At 47.6% G+C, this 21,125-nt stretch overlaps 1 protein-coding gene across 1 annotated transcript; it reads right to left on the minus strand.

The window, feature by feature from the left end:
- Positions 1-602: 602 nt before the first annotated feature.
- Positions 603-2,007, minus strand: LOC100008885 (keratin, type I cytoskeletal 18). Its single transcript, XM_002711447.6, has one exon. The coding sequence runs from the start codon at positions 1,975-1,977 to the stop codon at positions 682-684; it is 1,296 nt and encodes a 431-aa protein (XP_002711493.1). The 5' UTR covers positions 1,978-2,007; the 3' UTR covers positions 603-681.
- Positions 2,008-21,125: the final 19,118 nt, after the last annotated feature.

Below are 21,125 nucleotides of genomic sequence, written 5' to 3' on the forward strand. Positions count from 1 at the left end.
ACCTCTTTTCCTTATAAAGTTACCCAACATCAAATGTTTTTGTTAGAGTAGTGAAAAATGAACTATTATAATACTAATGTAGCTAAATCTTTATATAAATAACTGAGATTTTTTCATTAGGATAAATTCCCACAAGAGGAATTATTGGGTTAAAAGCCAGACAGTGCTATGGTTCACTAGGCTAATCCTCCGCCTTGCGGCGCCGGCACCTCGTGTTCTAATCCCGGTCGGGGCACCGGATTCTGTCCCAGTCGCTCCTCTTCCTGTCCAGCTCTCTGCTGTGGCCTGGGAGGGCAGTGGAGGATGGCCCAAGTCCTTGGGCCATGCACCCACATGGGAGACCAGGAGAAGCACCTGGCTCCTGGCTTCAGATCAGCACAGTGCACAGGCCGCAGCAGCCATTGGTGGGTGAACCAACGTAAAGGAAGACCTTTCTCTCTGTCTGTCTCTCTCTCTGTCCACTCTGCCTGTCCAAAAAAAAAAAAAAAAAAAAAAAAAAAAAAAAAAAAAAAAGAAACTAGGTAAAAAGCAAATTTTTACCAATTGCATTATCTCCTAACATATACGATAATTTCACCTTTTGTCTAATCTGGTTATTCCTATTTTATTTTTTTTTTTTCAAGTGAACTCCAAACTTTTATTGGCCCCCCGTGTCCCCAAGGGCACCCCGTCTTTCCCGCCTCAATGCCTCAGGACTTTGGTGTCATTGGTCTCAGACACCAACTTGCCGTCCACGATCCTGCGGGTGGTGGTCTTCTGGATGGTCTGCATCGAGTTGCTGGCGTCCAGGGCATCGCTGAGGCTGAACTCCTCCCCGTCTTCCAGCAGGCGGCGGTAGGTGGCGTTTTCAGCCTCCAGCTTGACCTTGATGTTCAGCAGGGCCTCGTACTCCTGGGCCTGGCGCTGTCCCTCGGCCCGGGTCTGCGCCAGCTCGGACTCCAGGTGCAGCAGCACACCGTTGAGCTGCTCCATCTGCATGGCGTAGCGCGTCTCCATGTCCCGCAGGCTGTTCTCCAAGCTGATCTTCAGGTTCTTCATGGACTCCAGGTCGATCTCCAAAGACTGGAAGGTGCGCCGCAGCTCCGTGAGTGTCGTCTCGGCTGCGCTGACCTCCGCCAACTGCGAGGTGACGATGGTGGTGCTCTCCTCGATCTGCTGGGACCAGTACTTGTCCAGCTCCTCGCGATTCTTCTGAGCCAGCTCGTCGTACTGGGCCCGGATGTCTGCCATGATCTTGCTCAGGTCCTGAGATTTGGGGGCGTCGACCTCCACGGTCAGCCCAGAGCTGGCGATCTGGGCTTGCAGGCCTTTTACTTCCTCCTCGTGGTTCTTCTTCATGAACAGCAGCTCCTCTTTGAGAGCCTCGATTTCTGTCTCCAGCTGTAGCCGGCTGACGTTGGTGTCATCGATGACCTTGCGCAGCCCATGGATGTCACTTTCCACCGACTGGCGCATGGCCAGCTCTGTCTCATACTTGACCCTGAAGTCGTCAGCAGCAAGACGGGCATTGTCGATCTGCAAAACGATGCGGGCGTTGTCCACGGAGTTGGCAAAAATCTGAGCCCTCAGCTCCTCGATGGCCTTGAAGTAGTGTCCCCAGTCTCGGACTTTGGGGCCCTGTTTCTCCAGGTGCTCCCGGATCTTGCTCTCCAGCCGCCGGTTGTCAGTTTCCAGGCTCCTCACCTTGTCCAGGTAGGAGGCCAGGCGGTCGTTCAGGTCTTGCATGGTCTCCTTCTCGCTCTGGATGCCCCCCATGACTGCCAGGCCCCCCGTTACCCCTGTGGCCAGGCCCCCGGCCCCCCAGCCGCCCCGGAAGCTGCTGGAGTGCGACACGGAGATTCTGGACCCTGAGCCCCCGGCGCCCGCATAGACGCTGAAGGCGCTGCTAGCCGGCCGGGCGCGCAGGCTGGACGAGCGCGCCGAGCTCAGGGACCGGTAGTTGGTGGAGAAGGTGGTGGAGCGGGTGGTGAAACTCATGCTGTCCCAGTTGGAAGGCGAGAGGCCAGAACTCAGGTGGTTATTCCTATTTTAAATTTTTGTCAATTTGACAGATATATCATTGTTACTGTAATTTGTGTTTCTCTGTTAAGCAAATTGAACACGTTTATAAACATATTGGTCAGTAAACAAAATTTTAAAGCTTTATCCTCTAATAAATAATGTAATTAATCCTGTTTTGTAAAAGCATCATAACTGTGTCACATTGGAGACTTTTTTCTGTAATAGTATGTAATTTGTATGAGATACAGTATCTTCCATTAGATAAACAGCTGTTCATATTAATTTCTTTAAAGTGCTGGTAGCTTAAATATTATTGTCAAAAGCAGAGAATTGTTTAATTACTATCTCTTGATTAGAACTGGCAGGTGGTAATGTGAAAATGTTTTCTGTGGGAGTCAGCATAGTTATGTAGAAAAAGCACTGGCCTCAGAATAAGTATTCCTGAATGTAAATCCCAGTTCTTGGACAAATTACTCAACATTTCTGGGCCTCAATATCCTGCAAAAATAAGGATAATGAGGATTTCTATGAGAATGAATTCAGATACTATTTAAAAAGCAGGTATATGCTTGATAAGTGTTCTTTGGTGTTTCATAAATACTTTTAAAAAACTTTTGAACCACGTCCTGTACACAACTTCTTTTTAAAAATTAAATATATTATTTCTTTGTTATAAAAATGAAAGATTATAAATAGATGATATGGAAATGCAGAAAACAAGTTAACTATGATGTATCATCTGAAAAGATTGTTTCTAATTTTTTTTGTATCTAATAGTTTTTATAAATCACGCTTTGGTCTAGAATATCTTTCTATAAAATATAGCAAGATGTTGAATAAGGTACTTTTGGTATCAGAAAAATCTCCAAGGACAAAAATCTAACAAGCAGCAATGTCGATCAGCTCCAGCATTTGGAAATCAAAGTTAGCATGGTGAACAGGTGCTGGGTTTATCCTGGAGGCAAGTAACAACAACAATGCCAGCAGCAGGAGACTAAATGTTGGGTTCCATCACTGGATAGGAGCTTGAACTTGAGATCTTCACATTAAGGACTGCTGAATCCTCTAAAAGGGATAATCTCAGGTCACTAGGATCCCATTGCTCTTGCAGAAGTGAGTGCAGGATTCTCTGTGGAAGAGGCTTGCTTCATATAGTTCCTTTGGGAGCTCCTAACGAGTAAGATCACCCATTTAACGGACACATGGATAGACAGATATATTAATCTTATGAACATCTAAACTCTCGTGTCAATCCCAATTATTTGTACTTTCTGAGTTTTTCTGCATAAACAATCATATCATTTGTTCTATAGTGAGAGTGTTGTTTATCCCTTCTAAATGTTATACCATTAGTATTTTTGCCTAGTAGAAGTAGGTGTGGTAGGCATCCTTTCCTTGTTCCGAATGTTAAAGAAAATCTTTCTGAGACTCCATTAAGAAGGGAAGTTTGCCATGAATTTCTAGTTGATAATTTTTGTCGGGTTAAGGGAGTTATGTTCTTAGAGTATGCATAATTTTTTAAAAAGCATGAATAGATATTGGATATTATCAGACACATTTTATGTATTTATTGAGATAATGATATGGTTTTGAATTGTAAAGGTTGGACATCCCTAACAGGAAATCTAAAACCCGTAATTATCTAAAATCCAAAACTTCTTGACTGCCTAAATGACACTTTAAATTTTTCAAGTTTTAGAACATTACAGATTGAGATTTTTAGAAGAGAAATGCCCAGCTGATAAAATTTGTGAAATATTCCAAACTCTGAAAAACTTAAAAATCTGTAGCTCTTCTTGTCCCAGGCCTTTTAGATAAGGAATACTCCACCTATATCTTGTTGGCAAACTGGTTTGCATTTTGGACTATGAGTTATGAATGGTCTTGTATGTTTAAGGGGTTATAAAGCCAAACAGACAAACATAACTAAAGAAGACTGTGTCACACAGGTTGCATGTGGCACACAAAACCTGAAGTATTTTCTATCTTAAGTTTGCTAGCTCCTGGATTATATTATTCACTCTTCTCATGTTAATCTAGCCTTGTGTTACTCAGATAAACCCATTGTGCTTATTTATATGTAATAAATGCTGTACTCTAATTCTTAATTTTAAATTTATGACGTTTAGGTCTACAGTCTTAATTGAGACTGTGTTGGAACTTTATCTCTCATACTATCATTGAAATGTTTTGTATCAAGTTTGTGATAACATACAAGCACTTCTTGTAGGTTTGCATTCCAAACATCTGAAGTGGTGTCTGCTATATGCTGTGGTAACTGTGTTTTATAAACTGGATAATTCAAAAACAAGAGGTACTTGTTTCTCATGGTCCTAGAGGCTGGGAAGTCCAGTATCTGTATCAGCATGTGGTGAGGGCCTTCTTGATACATCATTCCATGGCAGAGGGTGGAAAGGCAAGAACCACAAATGCATCTACAAGCAGAAAGAGAGCCAAACTCATCCATTTATTTATTTAGTTATTTAAGATTTTTTTATTATTTATTTGAGAGGTGGTGTTACAGACAGTGAGAAGGAGAGACAGAGAGAAAGATCTTCTGTCCGTTGGTTCACTCCCCAAATAGTCACAACGGCCAGAACTGTGTTCATCTGAAGCCAGGAGCCAGGAGCTAGGAGTTTCTTCCAGTCTCCCACATGGGTGCAGGGCCCTAAGGACTTGGGCCATCTTCTACTGCTTTCCCTGGCCATAGCAGAGAGCTGGATTGGAAGAGGAGCAGCCAGGACTAATACCAGTGCACATATGGGATGCTGGTGCTGCAGGCCATTTTAATATTTACTTATTTATTGAATATCACAGAGAAAGAGAGAATGAAACATTCACATAGAGAGACAATAAAAGAGTCAATTGGAGAGAACTCTCCTGTCCACTGGTATATTGCACAAATGCCCACAAAGGCTAGGATTAGGACAGGCTGAAGCTGGAAACCAGGAACTCAATCCAGGTCTCGCATGTGGTTGGCAGTGACTTAAGCACTTGAGCCAGGGTGTGCATTAGCAGGAAGGTGGGGTTGGGAGTGGAGCTAGGAGCGGAACCCAGGAACTCCAATATGGAATGAGGGTTTCCTGTGTGGTTTCTTAACCACTGTGCCAAATGTCTGCCCCAAAGTTAGCCATTTATATAGCCTCACTTAGAGTGAGCAACATATTCAGGCACTCGAAATGAAGAGGATATCCAAAACCAAATGTGAGAAGGTGCTGAAGTCCAGACAGCTCACTGACGCATGCAAACCTGGCTGTAGGCTAGAGTTGCTAACATGACATTAGGGAAACCTAGGGCTCCAAGCCTCATGAACAAGAGGAGACCTAGCTGTGTCAAGTGGGGAGTGAAGAAGGGCTGCCCCACTGTGAAATGGGGTCTAGGAAACCCTGCTACCGGCTACATGAGAATTTGACATCTACTATGGACTATGGGTAGGAAAAATGTTGCTAAATATATTGGAACCCTAGGCTATGTCACAAATGATGATGGGGTCTCAGTTTACACTAGCTTTCGACTGATTAGCTGAGAAGTGGCCTCTAAAATGGTCCAGTTCTTAAAGAATCAAAGTGATCTTGTAAAAGGAATCTTGAAATATTCAGTAGAGTTGCTTCTGTAACTCAGAGAACACAAACAAGACTTTATTGGAAAATTCAGTATTAGCAATCATGTAAAGAACTGCACAAATGAGAAGATGTGTGCTTCCAGAGGTATAAATATTAGAAATGATGCAATCAGGGACTTGAAAACACACTTTGAAAGTGTTTATAAATGTGCTAAGAGATATGAGTATCTACCATTTTGATGCATATTTCCTTTATAGACCCTTGTTTCCATTGAGTATCATTTTCTTTCTGCTTGAAGAACTATCTTTCATGTTTCAGATGATGCATTGTTTTGAAAAATATTGCATATACATGTTGTGTCAACATTTTTTTCAGTACTCGGAAAATATTGTTCCTTGTCCTTCTGCCTTGCATAGTTTCTGACAAGAAACAGGTATTTATCTTATCTTGTTAATCTTGGTGTAATGTGTCTTCTTTTCAGCTGGTTTTAAGGTTTTGTTTTTGTATTTGGTTTCTGGAAGGTTGATTATGGTGGGTCTTCTGTGATTTCTTTGTGTTTCTCCTAATGGGAGTATACTGAGTTTTTAAAAAGTTCCTGTGGTTTCTTGTGTAAGTTTTTTTAACTTTTATTTAATAAATATAAATTTCCAAATAAATTATGGATTACAGTGGCTTTCTGCCCCATAACTTCCCTCCCACCCACAATCCTCCCACCTCCTGCTCCCTCTCCCATTCCATTCACATCAAGATTCATTTTCAATTCTCTTTATAAACAGAAGATCAATTTAGTATATATTAAGTAAAGATTTCAACAGTTTACACTCACACATAAACATAAAGTGTAAAGTACTGTTTGAGTACTAGTTATACATTAATTCACATTGTACAACACATCAAGGACAGGGATCCTACATGAAGAGTAAGTGCACAGTGACTCCTGTTGTTGGATTAACAACTGACACTCTTGTTTCTGTCGTCAGTAATCACCCTAGGCTCTTGTCATGAGTTGCCCAGGCTATGGAAGCCTTTTGAGTTCACTGACTCTGATCTTATTTAGACAAGGTCATAGTCAATGGGAAAGTTCTCTCCTCCCTACAGAGAAAGGTACCTCCTTTGATGGCCCGTTCTTTCCACTGGGATCTCACTCGCAGAGATCTTTCATTTAGGTCTTTTTTTTAGCCAGATTGTCTTGGCTTTCCATGCCTAAAATACTCTCATGGGCACTTCAGCTGGCAGGTGATTGTCAACCTGTCCTGGGAAATTTATCATTAAAGTTTGAAAGAGCATGCTATTCTGCATCACGGTCGACAGTTCTAATTGTGATAGGGGTAGGACCACTATGTCTGGCTCTGTGTTAAATATCTTATTGGCATAATATCTTAATTTAAGTCCCATCATAAGGATGGCATCTACTTTGTTAACTACTTTACAACACTCACTCCAGGCTATGTGCACCCAAAAAAGTGGTCCATTTTGTTGCCAAATAACTCCTAAGGGGGCCTTGAGGGTATATATGGCTATGGCAAGTAGAGGCACCGGAGGGTCATATCTAAAGGTTTTTAAACTTGATAACTGGGTGTTGATCTTTTCTATATTGGATTTGGCTGCTCCTGTCAATGTGATATTTGAAGAAGGGCTGTTCCCCTTAGTAAATCATATAGTGGTCTAAGCTCTGCAGGTGTTAGGGGAAGGAAAGGCTTCAGCCAATTGATTTGGCCACATAGTTGCTGATGTTCATTAAGTGAGTATTTATACTTGACTTCTAGGTTTGGGCCCATTGGAGATACATGGGAGGAGATTTGATAACCCAAGAATTGAAAGGGAAGAAAATGTTGTACCTTTTCTGTGGCAATAGACAAACCCAAGAATTGTAAATTTCTTACTGTATCACTTAGACAGGCATTCAGAGTTGCTGCATTTTTGTGAGCAAGTAAGATATCATCCACATAATGTATGACCAAGCACTGATCTTTAAGTGTGCTGGTCACATGAGAAACATATTTTTGGCAAATGGCCAGGCTATTTTTCATGCCTTGTGGGAGTACTGTCCACTTAAATCTTTTTGCAGGGAGCTGGAAATTGGGCTTCCATGCTGTAAAGGCGAAGTAGGCCTTATCCTGCTCTGTGATGGGAATGGAAAAGAAACAATCTTTGATATCAATGGTAACTATGTGGTATCCGTTAGGAATGGCCCCTGGATGGGGAATGCCAGCCTGGAATCTGAGTATTTTAACAGGCTCCTCTGGCTGGTGTCTGGGGAACTGGCTCTAGGTGGAATCAGTTATTCCTTGAGGTTACGATAACTGCAGTGAAGTCATCCCCACTTTCTCTTTTTCCAGTCAAGAAGTGGCATTGTTATAACGCCAACCATCTTTTTTATGATTTTGTTGATGGCTCTCAAATCCTGTAGTAGCCTATATTTTCCATTTCTTTGGTGTCACAAACATGGGCATGTTGTGAGGGCTAGTGGAGGGCTCTATGTGTCCCTTTTCCAATTGTTCCTGTACCAGTTCTCTAAGGATGCCAAGTTTGGGTTGTAATATTGGCCACTGCTCTACCCAGATGCTTCCTGTTTTTTCCCATTCAGTGGGGATTGGGCCTGGCTTTTGTATGAGGTGAGCAGTGGCCACTAGAATTGGGGTGAATCTTACTTGTAGGATCTCCATTAAAGCTGTTGGCTTGTGGAGATCTGTGATCCATAGTAAGGACCTCTGGCATTTGTGAGAGCACATCTCTCCCCCATAAGGTCGTGGAAACCTTAGCAATTAGGAGAATGGACATTTTGATGATATTGATTCTTCCAATCCATGAGCATGGAATATTCTTCCATTTTTTGGTATCCTCTTCTATTTCTTTCTTTAAGATTTTGCAGTTCTCATTCTAGAGTTCTTTAACGTCTTTGGTTAAGTTTATTCCAAGGTATTTGATTGGTTTTGAGGTTATTGTGAATGGGATTGATCTTAGAAGTTCTTTCTCAGCCGGTGCTGCGGCTCTATAGGCTCATCCTCTGCCAGCGGCACCGGCACACTGGGTTCTATTCCCGGTCGGGGTGCTGGATTCTGTCCCTGTTGCCCCCCTTCCATGCCAGCTCTCTGCTATGGCCCAGGGGTGCAGAGGAGGATGGCCCAAGTCCTTGGACCCTGCACCCGCATGGGAGACCAAGAGAAGCACGTGGCTCCTGGCTTCAGATCATCGAGGTGCGCCGGCTGCAGCGCACTGGCTGTGGCGGCCATTGGAGGGTGAAACAACGGCAAAAAGGAAGACCTTGCTCTCTCTCTCTCTCTCACTATCCACTCTGCCTGTCAAAAAAAAAGTTCTTTCTCAGCCATGGCATTGCCTGTGTATAAAAAGGCATGGGACTTTTGGCATTGATTTTATATCCTGCTGCTTTGCCAAACTCTTCTATGAGTTCCGATAGTCTCTCAGTAGAATTCTTTGGATCCCCCTAATAAAGAATCATATCATCTGCAAAGAGGGATAGTTTGACTTCTTTCTTCCCAATTTGTATCCCTTTAATTTATTTTTCTTGCCTACTGGCTCTGGCTAAAACATCCAGAACTATATTTTATCAGCAGTGGTGAGAGTGAGCATCCCTGTCTGGTACCAGATCTCAGTGGAAATGCTTTCAACCTTTCCCCATTCAATAGGATGCTGGCCATGGGTTTTTGATAAATTGCTTTGATTATATTGAGGAATGTTCCTTCTATACCCAATTTGCTTAGAGTTTTCATCATGAAAGGTGTTGTATTTTATCAAATGCTTTCTCTGCATCTATTGAGAAAATCATATGGTTTTTCTTCTGCAGTCTGTTAATGTGGTGTATCACATTGATTTGCACACATTGAACCATCCCTGCATACCAGGGATAAATCCCACTTGGTCTGGGTGGATGATCTTTCTGATGTGTTGTTGTATTCTATTGGCCAGAATTTTATTGAGGATTTTGCGTCTATGTTCATCAGGGATATTGGTCTGTAACCTTCTTTCAATGCTGCATCTTTTTCAGGCTTAGGGATTAGGGTGATGCTGGCTTCATAGAACGAATTTGGGAGGATTCCCTCTTTTTCGATTGTTCTGAATAGTTTGAGGAGAATTCAGCTTATTTTTCTTTAAATGTCTGGTAGAATTCAGCAGTGAATCCATCTGGTCCTGGGTTAAAAAAATGGGGCAGCTCTGTATGGCTCATGTGTGACAGACACACTAATAGGAGATATTAATGGGGCAGCCAGCTGGGGTATATGGAAACTCCTCACAATTTTTGTGGTGTACATTTAAAATTAACAACACTCATACAATTTTAGAAAATATTTATTTGAAAGGCTAAGTTAGATGAATGGGGGCAAGGAAAGAGAAGGAGAGAGATCTTCCATCTGCTGGTTTACTCTCCAAATGGCCACAACAGCAGAGCTGGGGCAGACTGAAGCCCTGAACCTGGAGCTCTATCCAGGTCTTCTCCATGGGTGCAGAGGCCCAAACCCATGGGCCATCTTCTGCTACTTTCCCAGGTGCATTAGTGGGCACCTGGATCAGAAGTGGAGCAGCTGAGACTAGAACCTGTGTTCATACGGGATGCTGGTGACACACAGATGGCGGTGACACAACACCAGCCCTATAATATGTTTTAAAAAGAAAGCAATATCAGCAGAGCACACATGCACACTTTGCTTTCAGAGGGGACAAGACGATGTGGAAGACGAAGCCTGCAGTGGACAGCCAGCCCCACCGGTGTTCAAGGGGAAAGGTGTCTGGTGAGTGCCTAGGACAGAAATAGCAGCTAACGCATCAGATTTCTCAAGGGGCTCAGCTTACACAATTCCAACTGAAATATTCAAGGGCAACAAACTTTTTTTTTAAGATTTATTTATTTGAGCCAGCGTCGTGGCTCCATAGGCTAATCCTCCACCTTGTGGCACCAGAACACGGGGTTCTAGTCCTGGTCGGGGTGCTGGATTCTGTCACGGTTGCCCCCCTTCCAGGCCAGCTCTCTGCTATGGCCCAGGAGTGCAGAGGAGGATGGCCCAAGTGCTTGGGCCCTGCACCTGCATGGGAGACCAGGAGAAGCACCTGGATCCTGGCTTCAGATCAGCGTGGTGCGCCAGCTGTAGCGCGCCAGCCTTGACAGCCATTGGAGGGTGAACCAATGGCAAAAGGGAGACCTTTCTCTCTGTCTCTCTCTCTCTCTCTCTCACTGTCCACTCTGCCTGTCAAAAAAAAAAAAAGATTCATTTATTTGAAAGGCAGAGTGACAGCGAGAGAGAGACAGAGAGAGAGACAGTGAGAAGGAGATAGAGAAAGGTCTTCAATCCACTGGTTCATTCCCCAGGTGGCCACAATGGTCAGAACTGGGCTCTTTCTCCATCTCTTTCCATCCCTTCCATGGCTGAGGGCTTCCTCCAAAGCCCTATGCAGTTTTTCTCTCCCTGTGTGTGTGTCTCTCTCTCAAGAGCTGGGATAAAACTGCATGCTTGGCACTTGCCTTCAGTGTGTGGGTGTGGGTGTGAGTGTGTGGGTGTGAGTGTGTGGGTGTGTGGGTACGTATGCATGCATGTATGTGTGTACATGTGTGCATATATATGTGTGTATGCATGTGTGTATGCATGTATGTGTAAGTATGTATGTATTTGGGAGTGGGTGTGTCTGGTTGTGTATGTACGCATGTATGTGTTTGAATGTATGTGGGGGGATGGGTGTGTCTCAGTGTGTATGTATGTAGGCATGTGTATGTATGTATGAATGTGTGTATATGGGTGTGGAGGTGGGTATGTGGGTGCATCTGTGTGTGTGTGTGGCTGTGTATGAATCTATGTATGTCTATGTATATATGTGTGTGTGTCTTTCTGTTTGTGTGTATCTATGTGTATATGTGTGTGTGTGTCTGTGTGTCTTTGTGTGTGCATCTGTGTGTCTCTGTGTGTGTGTCTGTCTTGTGTGTGTTTGTGTGTGGGTTTTTTTTTATGTTTGTTTGTGTGGCAGCAGGACATCTTCGCCTCCTGAAGTTCAAGCTCTGCCTTACAAGATGCATTTTCACAAATTCTTTGCGAGAACCAGCAAAAGAGGAGACAATCTGAGAGCGCTGATGTCTACCGGGTAACCCCCACAGGCCTGCATCAGGAACTCCAATGGATTCTTGTTAAAGGAAACCAAAGCCCTTTGTTGCTGTTCCCTCTGCAGCGCCCAGGTCTTTTCACCGCAGCCACAAGGACTTTACCCCCGACCAGCTGGGGATGCTGCAAGCTGTTTTAGAAACCAGCCGCTGCCCAGATTGGAGCCGAGTCAAAGAGTTAGCGTCCTAGCTTCATCTGGATGCGTATGTGACCAAGGTATGTCCTGAGCCCCGCGCCCTCCGCGCCGCACACTCACTTGCTGTGGTCACCACTGCGCTGGCTGCTCAGGGCAATGGCCAATGCGCACGCTGTGCTTCGCAGTCCCCGCGAGGCTGGCAGGCAGAGGCTGCCCCGGGACTTGTCCCGAACTTCCTGCGCGTGGGCACTTGACAAGAAAGACTCCCCCGGGCGGGGCGCTCGCAGCTGCATTGCGGTTGCGGTTGTGGGCACAAGAGTTCAAGTCTGATCCAGCTGGCGGTGGTGGCCAGGACCAAGCCTGGTGGATGGCGCCACACCCAGGAGCCAGCCGAGAGCCACCCGCGCAGGCGGAGCAAACACGTGTGTACACGGAGTGCATTTCCAAATTGTATTTCTTTAAATGTATTGGATGAGAGACAATGAGACAGAATTTTTATTTAAAGATTTATTTATCTCTTTGAATGAGTTAGAGGCAGAGAGAGGTGTCTTCCATCGGCCGGTTCACTGCCTCTAGGGCACACGGCGGCCACGCGACCCCTTGGCCAGATGACCCCACCAGGCCTCCCCTCTGAGGGTTTCCCCACCTCTCAGTGCTGTGTCCTTAGAGACCGAGCTCCCAGAACTTGAGCCTTTGTGGTGCAAAGCCTAGCGCGGAAAATTCTAGGTTCTGCTGCAGAGGATCGCTTGGGAGCAGCGCAGAGGCTGCTCGGCCCCCTCCCCTTTACCTGATGCCTGCGGCTCCCTCCCGGGCCCTGCACAGCATTTGAGAAAGAGGCTTGAGCCCAGCGTGCCCACGCCACAAGGACCCCGAGCTTCTGAGGCCCATGGGGTCTCCCTGGGGTCCTTGCCCCTGGAGTAACCTGTTCCCTCCCTTCCTCCCCAGACCTGGTTTAAAAATCAGCACGCCAAGCAAAAAAACTGCAGCGAAAGGGCCATTCCCACCAGCCCAGCGAGTCCACACCTCAGCCTCCTCCTCCTCCACCTCCACTGTCTCCGCCAAGGCCGCCGCCAACAGGCTTGGAGCTCAGCGTGCCCGCTCAGGAAGAGCAGGGCCACGGGGCTCCCAGGCACAGGGCCCGAGGCTGCTGAGGACCCGCTGCCCGCTGATCTGCACAATATCCATCTGGACTCCTCTGCACCCTGGGCTTCGCTGCCCCATGATGTCGGGGAGCTCGTGCGCATGTACAGCTTGTTCGAGGACGAGGAGCCCGATGACCTAGCAGAGTACCTGTACCCCCAGGCTTAAAGGAGGCTCTGACTGTGAATAGGGTGCCCCACACTCGGCCAGTCTGAGCTTGGGCGTGCGTCCTCTAGCATAAGAAAATAAAGCTCAGTAATGGCAAAAAAGGAAAAAGAAAAGAAAAAAAAAACAAAACAAAAAACACCCTACAAAAACACAACCATCCTCCCCCCAACATATAAAGAAATAAAGCCGGACCCCTCATCCTCCCGCCTGCGTCCTCTATCCTTCCTGCTTCCTTTGCATGCAGCCCCGCCTCTGACTTCACCTCCACGTGGTAGGTCTGCTGAGGACCAACAACCCTGGGGTCCTGAGGTGGGGCGGGGGTCCTGGCTCCCTCAGTCACAGAAGCACTGAGTCAGCCTCTACAGTTGCCCCAGCTCCCACTGGGAGACCCCTGTGTTGTGGGCAACCGAATCATCCCCAAGGAGGCAGCAGGGCAGGCCGAGGCAGTGTGGGTGCTGCTCCCTCTTCCTGTGCAGGAACCCCACTGCAGCCCCCGCCCCGCTCTACAGAGCATGCCCAGGCCACAGTGCTCTGGCTTGGCACCTCGGCTTCCTGGCTCTGGGAGCCCAAGGGACCAAGCGCTCCTGCCAGTCCCTGCCCTCTGCCCCGAGCGGCCGCTTCCTGGCGCTGCCTGGCACTGGGCAAGGGCTTCAGAGTCCAGAGCAGCCACAAGAAGGAGCGAGCTAAAGCCCAAAGCCCAGGTCTCTCCCTGGAGGGGTTTTCCAGTCTGATCTCCCAACTCTGCTGTGGGCCAGTTCTTTCCTCTCTGTTAGCAGATTGATTTCTTTGGAAGGTAGTTCCAGAAAGGGAGAGACAGAGGACACAGCTCTTCCATCTGGTGGGTCACTCCCCGAATGGTGAGTCCCTGGGGCTCCGACATGGAGCCCAGTGTTTCTGGAACCTTCTCCACCAGTTTTTCGGCTCTCACTGGAGCTCCAAGAGGGGGTGGCCCAGGCCTCTGTGGCTGTCCAGGGTTGCGTCTGTTCATTGATTCCGAGTGCTCTGCAGCTCTGCTGTAGAAGCCAGTGGCCCAGGGTCTTGGTCCCAAGTCAACCTCACTCACTGGTCCTGTGGGAAATTCTCCACTGCTGCTGGATTGCACAGGGCCTGGATCACGAGGCACAATCTGCACAACCCCCCAGGCGCTGGCATCACACAGAGAGCTGGGGCTCCTTTCACCAGGGAGAAAAGGGTTTAGGTTCTTACTTGAATGAGTTACACAGAGGGGGGGGGGACAGGGAGAGCAGTATTCCATTCGCTGGTTCACTCCCTGATGGCCATAATGGCCAGCACTGGGCCAGGTAGAAGCAGGAGCCAGGAGCTTCTATGAGGACACCCACATGGTGTCAGAGGCCTATGTACTTGGGCCGTCCTCTGCTGCATTCCCAGGCCATTGACAGGGAGCTGGATCAGAACTGCAGTGGCCAGGACACAAAGTGGCACCCATGTGGGATGGCGGCTTTACCCGCTTCACCACGGTGCCATCCCTGGATGGCACCTCTTGGGTGAGAATCCTAGGACCTGCAGAGGAGAAGGCAACACTGGCCTCCTTGCCCTGGTCTTTGTTCCAATGCCCCGGAGCTGTGCCTTAGGGTAGCACTTCTGCATGCCTTCAACCCCTCCTAGCCAGCTGCCATAGGGGGGAGCTGTTCTGTGGGATGCCGTCAGGAGCTATACCTGGCGTTCTGCCTCAGCACAAGTGCACGGCACAAATCCTGCACCTGATGCTGACAGTGGACTGTGGGGCACAATCCCGTGTCTCCTCTGTTCTTCCGTTGTCACACACGTGAGATCAGTGACAGAGGAGGGCTGTGTGAGAACTGTGCACCTGCTCGATTTCCTGAAAACCTAAAACTCCTCTCCAATGTAGCATCTGTTATTAGTATTAATATTACTATTTGTAAAATCAAGTTTTGGGGGAGGCCTTTGGCTCAGTGCCTCAGAAATGGCTTAGGGGGCCTGCATTCCCCATTTGAGTGCCTGGGTTCGAGTCCTGGCTGCCACCTAAGGTGCACCCTGGGAGGCAGTGCTGATGCTCAGTACTTGGATCTTGGTCCCTGGTTGAGAGTTCCAGGCCCTGGCAGTTGTGGGCACTTGGGGACAGGGAACCAATGCTGGCAACTATCTATGTCTTTCGCTCTGCCTTTCTGGTAAAGAGAAATCCATTTAAACAGCAGTGTGTGCTTGGTTGGTCCTACAGGAATGAACCAGTCTGTATGAGCCCCTGCCGGTGACCTGGAGACAGCCCTGGAGGGACCACTCCTCTGCCTTGTTCTTTACAAAAGCAAACATGCTGGGAGTTTGGGGGGATCTCTGGGCTGGTCCGAGGCATCACAGCCTGGAGGTTGGTTTTCTGTAGCGTGTGGACCTTTTGTAACGGTGAACTTAGATACTTGTGAAGTGCTACAAGAAGAGGATTTGTGGAGTTCCTGATGGCGGTTAGGCGGCCCCTGGACCCCATAGCGCCCTTGGCCCCCAGCCACTGCCGGAGAGTCGGGGGTCGCCGCCACCGTGGAACGCCAGGGGGCGCCATCGTAGACAACGCGAAAGCCAGGGCGGCGGGGCGCGGTGGCCACGTTCGTGGGCTAAGGTCCTCCCGTGCTCTCGGGCGGTGGGTGGGCAGCGGGCCCACCCTGGGGCACGCACAAGGGGACAGGGCTAAGACTAGGAGCCCAGACCCGCTTTCCAATGGTCAAGCTCTTCAAGCAGGAAGAGCACTGCACTGGGGGCTCCCTGGCCAAGGTCCCTAAGGCTACAGAGGACCCGCTGCCTCCCGACCTCCAGGACATCCATCTGGACTCTTCTGTGCCCAGGGCTTCGCTGCCCCACGATGTCAGGGAGCTGATACGGATATATGGCTTGTTTGATGATGACAAGCCCGACGGCTAGGAAGACTACCTGTACCTCCAGGCTTAAAGGAGACTCTGAAACTGAATTGGACTCCCCATGCTCGGCCAGTCTGAGCTTGGGCGTGTGTCTTCTCTCCTAAGAAAATAAAGCCCAGTAATGGAAAAAAAGAAACAAAACGAAAAAATAAACCAAAAACCCCTAAAAAACAAAACCACCCTTCCCAAAAAGATAAAGAACAAACCCGTAGCCCTCATCACCTACCACCTTTGTCTTTTGTCCTTAATTCCTTCCTTTGGGTGCAGTGCCGCCTCCGCTTTTGCCTCCTCAGGGAACCGGGTAGGGCAGGGGTCCTGGCTCCCTCAGTCACAGAAGCACTGAGTCAGCCTCTACACTCGCCCCAGCTCCCACTGGGAGACCCCTGTGTTGGGGGCAACCGAGTCATCCCCAAGGAGGTAGTGGGGTAGGCTGAGGCAGTGTGGGTGCTGCTCCCTCTTCCTGTGCAGAAACCCCACTGCGGCCCCCGTCCCGCTCTACAGAGCACGCCCCAACCGCAGTGCTCTGGCTTGGCACCTCGGCTTCCCGGCTCTGGGAACCCAAGGGACCAAGCGCTCCTGCCAGTCCCTGCCCGCTGCCCCGAGCGGCCACTTCCTGGTGCTGCCCGGCACTGGGCAAGGGCTTCAGAGTCCAGAGCAGCCACGAGAAGGAGCGAGCTAAAGCCCAAAGCCCAGGTCTCTCCCTGGAGGGGTTTTCCAGTCTGATCTCCCAACACTGCCATGGGCCAGTTCTTTCCTCTCTGTTAGCAGATTGATTTCTTTGGAAGGTAGTTCCAGAAAGGGAGAGACAGAGGGCACAGCTCTTCCATCTGGTGGGTCACTCCCCAAATGGTGAGTCCCTGGTGCTCCGACATGGAGATCAGCGCTTCTGGAACCTTCTCCACTGGTTTTTTGGCTCCAACTGTTGGTAGGGGGGCTGAATCCTGAACCACCCAATTCTGGGAGAGGTGGCCCAGAATTCTGTGGATGTCCTGGGTTTCATCTGTTCATTGACTCTGAGTTCTCTGAAGCTCTGCTGTAGAAGCCAGTGGCCCAGGGTCTCTGTGCCAAGTCAACCTAACTTTTGATCTTCAGTGGTCCTGTGGGAAATTCTCCCTTCCTGCTGGGTTGCCCAGGGCCTGGGTCACAGAGGCACAGCCCAAACAACACCCCGGGGAAGTGGAATCACACACAGAGCTGGGGCTCCTTTCACCAGGGAGAAAAGAATTTAAGTTCTTATTTGAATGAGTTACACACACAGAGAGAGAAAGAAATCAGGGCCAGAGGTTTTCCACCAGCTGGTTCACTCCCCTGATGGCCACAATGGCCAGCACTGGGCCAGGGAGAAGCCAGGAGCCAGTACCTTCTTTGAGGACTTCCACATGGGTATCCAAGGCCTATGTACTTGGGCCATCCTCTGCTGCATTCCCAGGCCATTGGCAGGGAGCTGGATCGGAACTGCAGCAGCCAGGACACAAAGTGCCACCCATGTGGGATGGCGGCTTTACCTGCTGCACCACAGTGCCAGCTCAGGATGGCGCCTCTTGGGTGAGAATCCTAGGACCTGCAGAGGAGAAGGCAACACTGGCCCCCTTGCCCTGGTCTTTGCTCCAATGCCCCGGAGCTGGGCTTTAGGGTAGCATTTCTGCATGCCGTCAACCCCTCCTAGCCAACTGCCAGAGCAGGGCAGCTGTTCTGTACGATGCTGTCATGTTTTATACCTGGTATTCTGCCTCATCACAAGCGCATGGCACAAAGCCTGGACCTGAAGCTGACCCTGGACTTTGGAGGATAAGCCCACATTTCTATTCTTCTGATATCACACACACACGAGATCATGACAGAGGAAGCTGTTGACCCACAAGGGAGGGCTGCGTGAGAACTGTGCACCTGCTCGATTTCCTGAAAACCTAAAACTCCTCTCCAACGTAGTGTCTGTTATTAGTATTAATATTACTATTTGTAAAATCAAGTTTCGGGGGAGGCCTTTGGCTCAGTGCCTCAGAAATGGCTTAGGGGGCCTGCATTCCCCATTTGAGTGCCTGGGTTGGAGTCCTGGCTGCTGCCTAAGGCAAACCCTGGCAGGCAGTGCTGATGCTCAGTACTTGGGTCCCTGTCCTTGGACAGAGTTCGAGGCCCTGGTGCTTGTGGGCACTTGGGGGTTGGAAACCAATGCTGGCAAATCCAATCTGGGTCTCTTGTTCACCCCTCAACCAGAGCTTCATGCTCTCTACCATACGCACACACCTGTGTGGTCAGCCACATGCCTGTGATCATGCTTCCCTGTAGAGACCGCTCATATGCTGAATATAATGCTTAAGTTACAGTGCACCAAGCTGACCATCCTAAGAGCTGTCATGTATTAGGGGACATGAGTACAAAGTACATTTCTGTCTCATTTAGTATTTTCCCATGTTTAGTGAATGGGTTGATTTTACTCAGAAATTTTCCTGACAGAAAGACAACAAACAAAAAGTATAATATACCAACTGTGTGTTTCCATAAGAAAGTAATTTATCCTATTAGATACTTCTGTAAAGACTAAGCAAATGCCTATATAGGATAATGATGAAACTTCAGTTTTCTGTGGTCCTTAGCTTTGATACCTCAAGACACTGAGTAGCAGCTGTCTGACATCTTCCAACAAGATGCCCCGGGCCCTGCTGCCCTTTCTGTAGGTGTTGCTCTCACCAGAAGAATAAAGACTCCATCACACAAATCTCACGTAATCCATGGCTTTTGTCCAGAAACACCAAAATGAGATTCCATCTGTCCTGAACTGCAAGTCAAAGTCCCCGAGCAGGGTGAAGAACAAAAAATGTCCAAGCCCCTGAGCTGCTGGCCTTCTGTTTGGCATTGAGGCCCAGGCCACCACTGGTCAGCACCATGGCCAGCACCACACACACAGCATCAGCACTGTGGACAGCTCAGAGGTTGGCAGGAGCTGCAACACTCTGAGATAAAAATTGCATAAGCCCAGGCCAGACAAGGAATCCAAAGTTGCCATGGAAGGATGGAATTTGTGATTTCCTTGAAGACCATAGACACAATCTAGGATGACATTTGGGACAATGAGCTGCTGCTCTTTGTATGGGGGACCAACTGGGCCCAAGGAATGAGGCACTTGAATAAGCCTGGTAGTACAGGGAGCTTCCCAGGGGAGTGAAATGTATTTGTGTAATGGGCATGAGCATTAGCTTCAGTGGAAGATAATTTCAGAAGGAGCACTTTACATATCTTTGTTGAGAATAAGGCACAAAACTAGCCCAGCTTCAGAGAAAATGGAAGCATAAGGGTATGTATTCAGAGGCTGAGAGAAAGGACCAAGATTCCCAGGGAAAGAGGGAAACTGAAATGAGAGAGCCCTGTGTGCACTACAACCTTGTGTGCACTGTCCAAGCCCCACTCCCATCATCCACCTGATGCCATGACACCTGGGAAATGCCCAAAAATGGCCTGCAAGTGGAAGCCCCTCAAACCCTTCCCAAGCCTAACCCTACTTGAATGTTCACTTAAGCCACAGACACTGGCCCCTGTGCTTCCAGGACTAGGAAAGGACAGCCCCAAACCCTGCTAGCAGCAGCGTTCTCTCCCTGGAGGTTAACCTGCTCCCGCCTGTGGACTTTCCCTCTGTCTTTTTTTTTTATCTTTTATTTAATGAATATAAATTTCCGAAGTACGACTCATGTGTTACAATGGCTTCCCCCCCCATACCGTCCCTCCCACCCACAGCCCTCCCCTTTCCCACTCCCTCTCCCCTTCCATTCACATCAAGATTCATTTTCGATTATCTTAATATACAGAAGATCAGCTTAGTATACCTTAAGTATTTCAACAGTTTGCTCCCACACAGAAACATAAAGTGAAAAATAATAGATGATTTTTTTTAAATGATGATGAAATCAGATCAGACCTATTGTCATGCTTAATCCCAGTGAGAGTCAAGTTGGGAATTGATAATTTCTTTTTTTTTTTTTTACAGAAGATCAGTTTAGTGTACATTAAGTAAAGATTTCAATCGTTTGCACCCCCATAGAAACACAAAGTGAAATATACTGTTTGAGTACTCATTATAGCATTAAGCCTCAGTGTACAGCACGTTAAGGACAGAGATCCTACATGAGGAGTAAGTGCACAGTGACTCCTGTTGTTGACTTTACAAATTGACACTCCTGTTAATGGCATCCGTAATCTCCCTATGCACCAGTTATGAGTTTCCAAGGCTATGGAAGCCCCTTGAGTTCTCCGACTCTTATCTTGTTTAGACACGGTCATAGTCAAAGTGGAGGTTCTCTCCTCCCTTCAGAGAAAGGCACCTCCCTCTTTGAAGACCTGTTCTTTCCACTGGGATCTCACTCACAGAGATGTTTTTGCCAGAGTGTCTTGGCTTTCCATGCCTGAAATACTCTCATGGGCTTTTCAGCCAGATCCGAGTGCCTTTAGGGCTGATTCTGAGGCCAGAGTGCTATTTAGGACATCCGCCATTCTATGAGTCTGCTGAGTATCTCACTTCCCATGTTGGATCACTCTCCCCTTTATTTATTCTATCGGTTAGTGTTAGCAGATACTAGACTTGTTTATGTGCTCCCTTTGACTCTTAGTCCTTTCATTATGATCAATTGTGAACTGAAATTGATCACTTGGAATAGTGAGATGGCATTGGCACATGCCACCTTGATGGGATTGAATTGGAATCCCCTGGTATGTTTCCAACTCTACCAATTGGGGCAAGTCAGCCCGAGCATGCCCCAAATTATACATCTCTTCCCTCTCTTATTCCCACTCTTATGTTTAACAGGGATCACATTTCAGTTAATTTTCAACACTTAAGAATAACTGTGGGATAATTACAGAATTAAACCAGTCATATTAAGTAGAACAGACAAAAAAATACTATGAGGGATAATGTATTAAGTTGTCCATTAGCAGTCAGGGCTATGCTGATCAAGTCACCATTTCTCATAGTGTCCATTTCACTTCAGGAGGTTTCCTTTTTGGTGTTCAGTCAGTTGTCACCGATCAGGGAGAACATATGGTATTTGTCCCTTTGGGACTGGCTTACTTCACTCAGCATGATGTGTTCCAGATTCCTCCATTTTGTTGCAAATGAATGGATTTCGTTGTTTCTTAC

Source organism: Oryctolagus cuniculus, chromosome 18, assembly GCF_051225735.1.
Source record: "Oryctolagus cuniculus isolate XC-2025 breed Fujian yellow rabbit chromosome 18, ASM5122573v1, whole genome shotgun sequence".
In the NCBI taxonomy this organism is placed as follows: Eukaryota; Metazoa; Chordata; class Mammalia; order Lagomorpha; family Leporidae; genus Oryctolagus; species Oryctolagus cuniculus.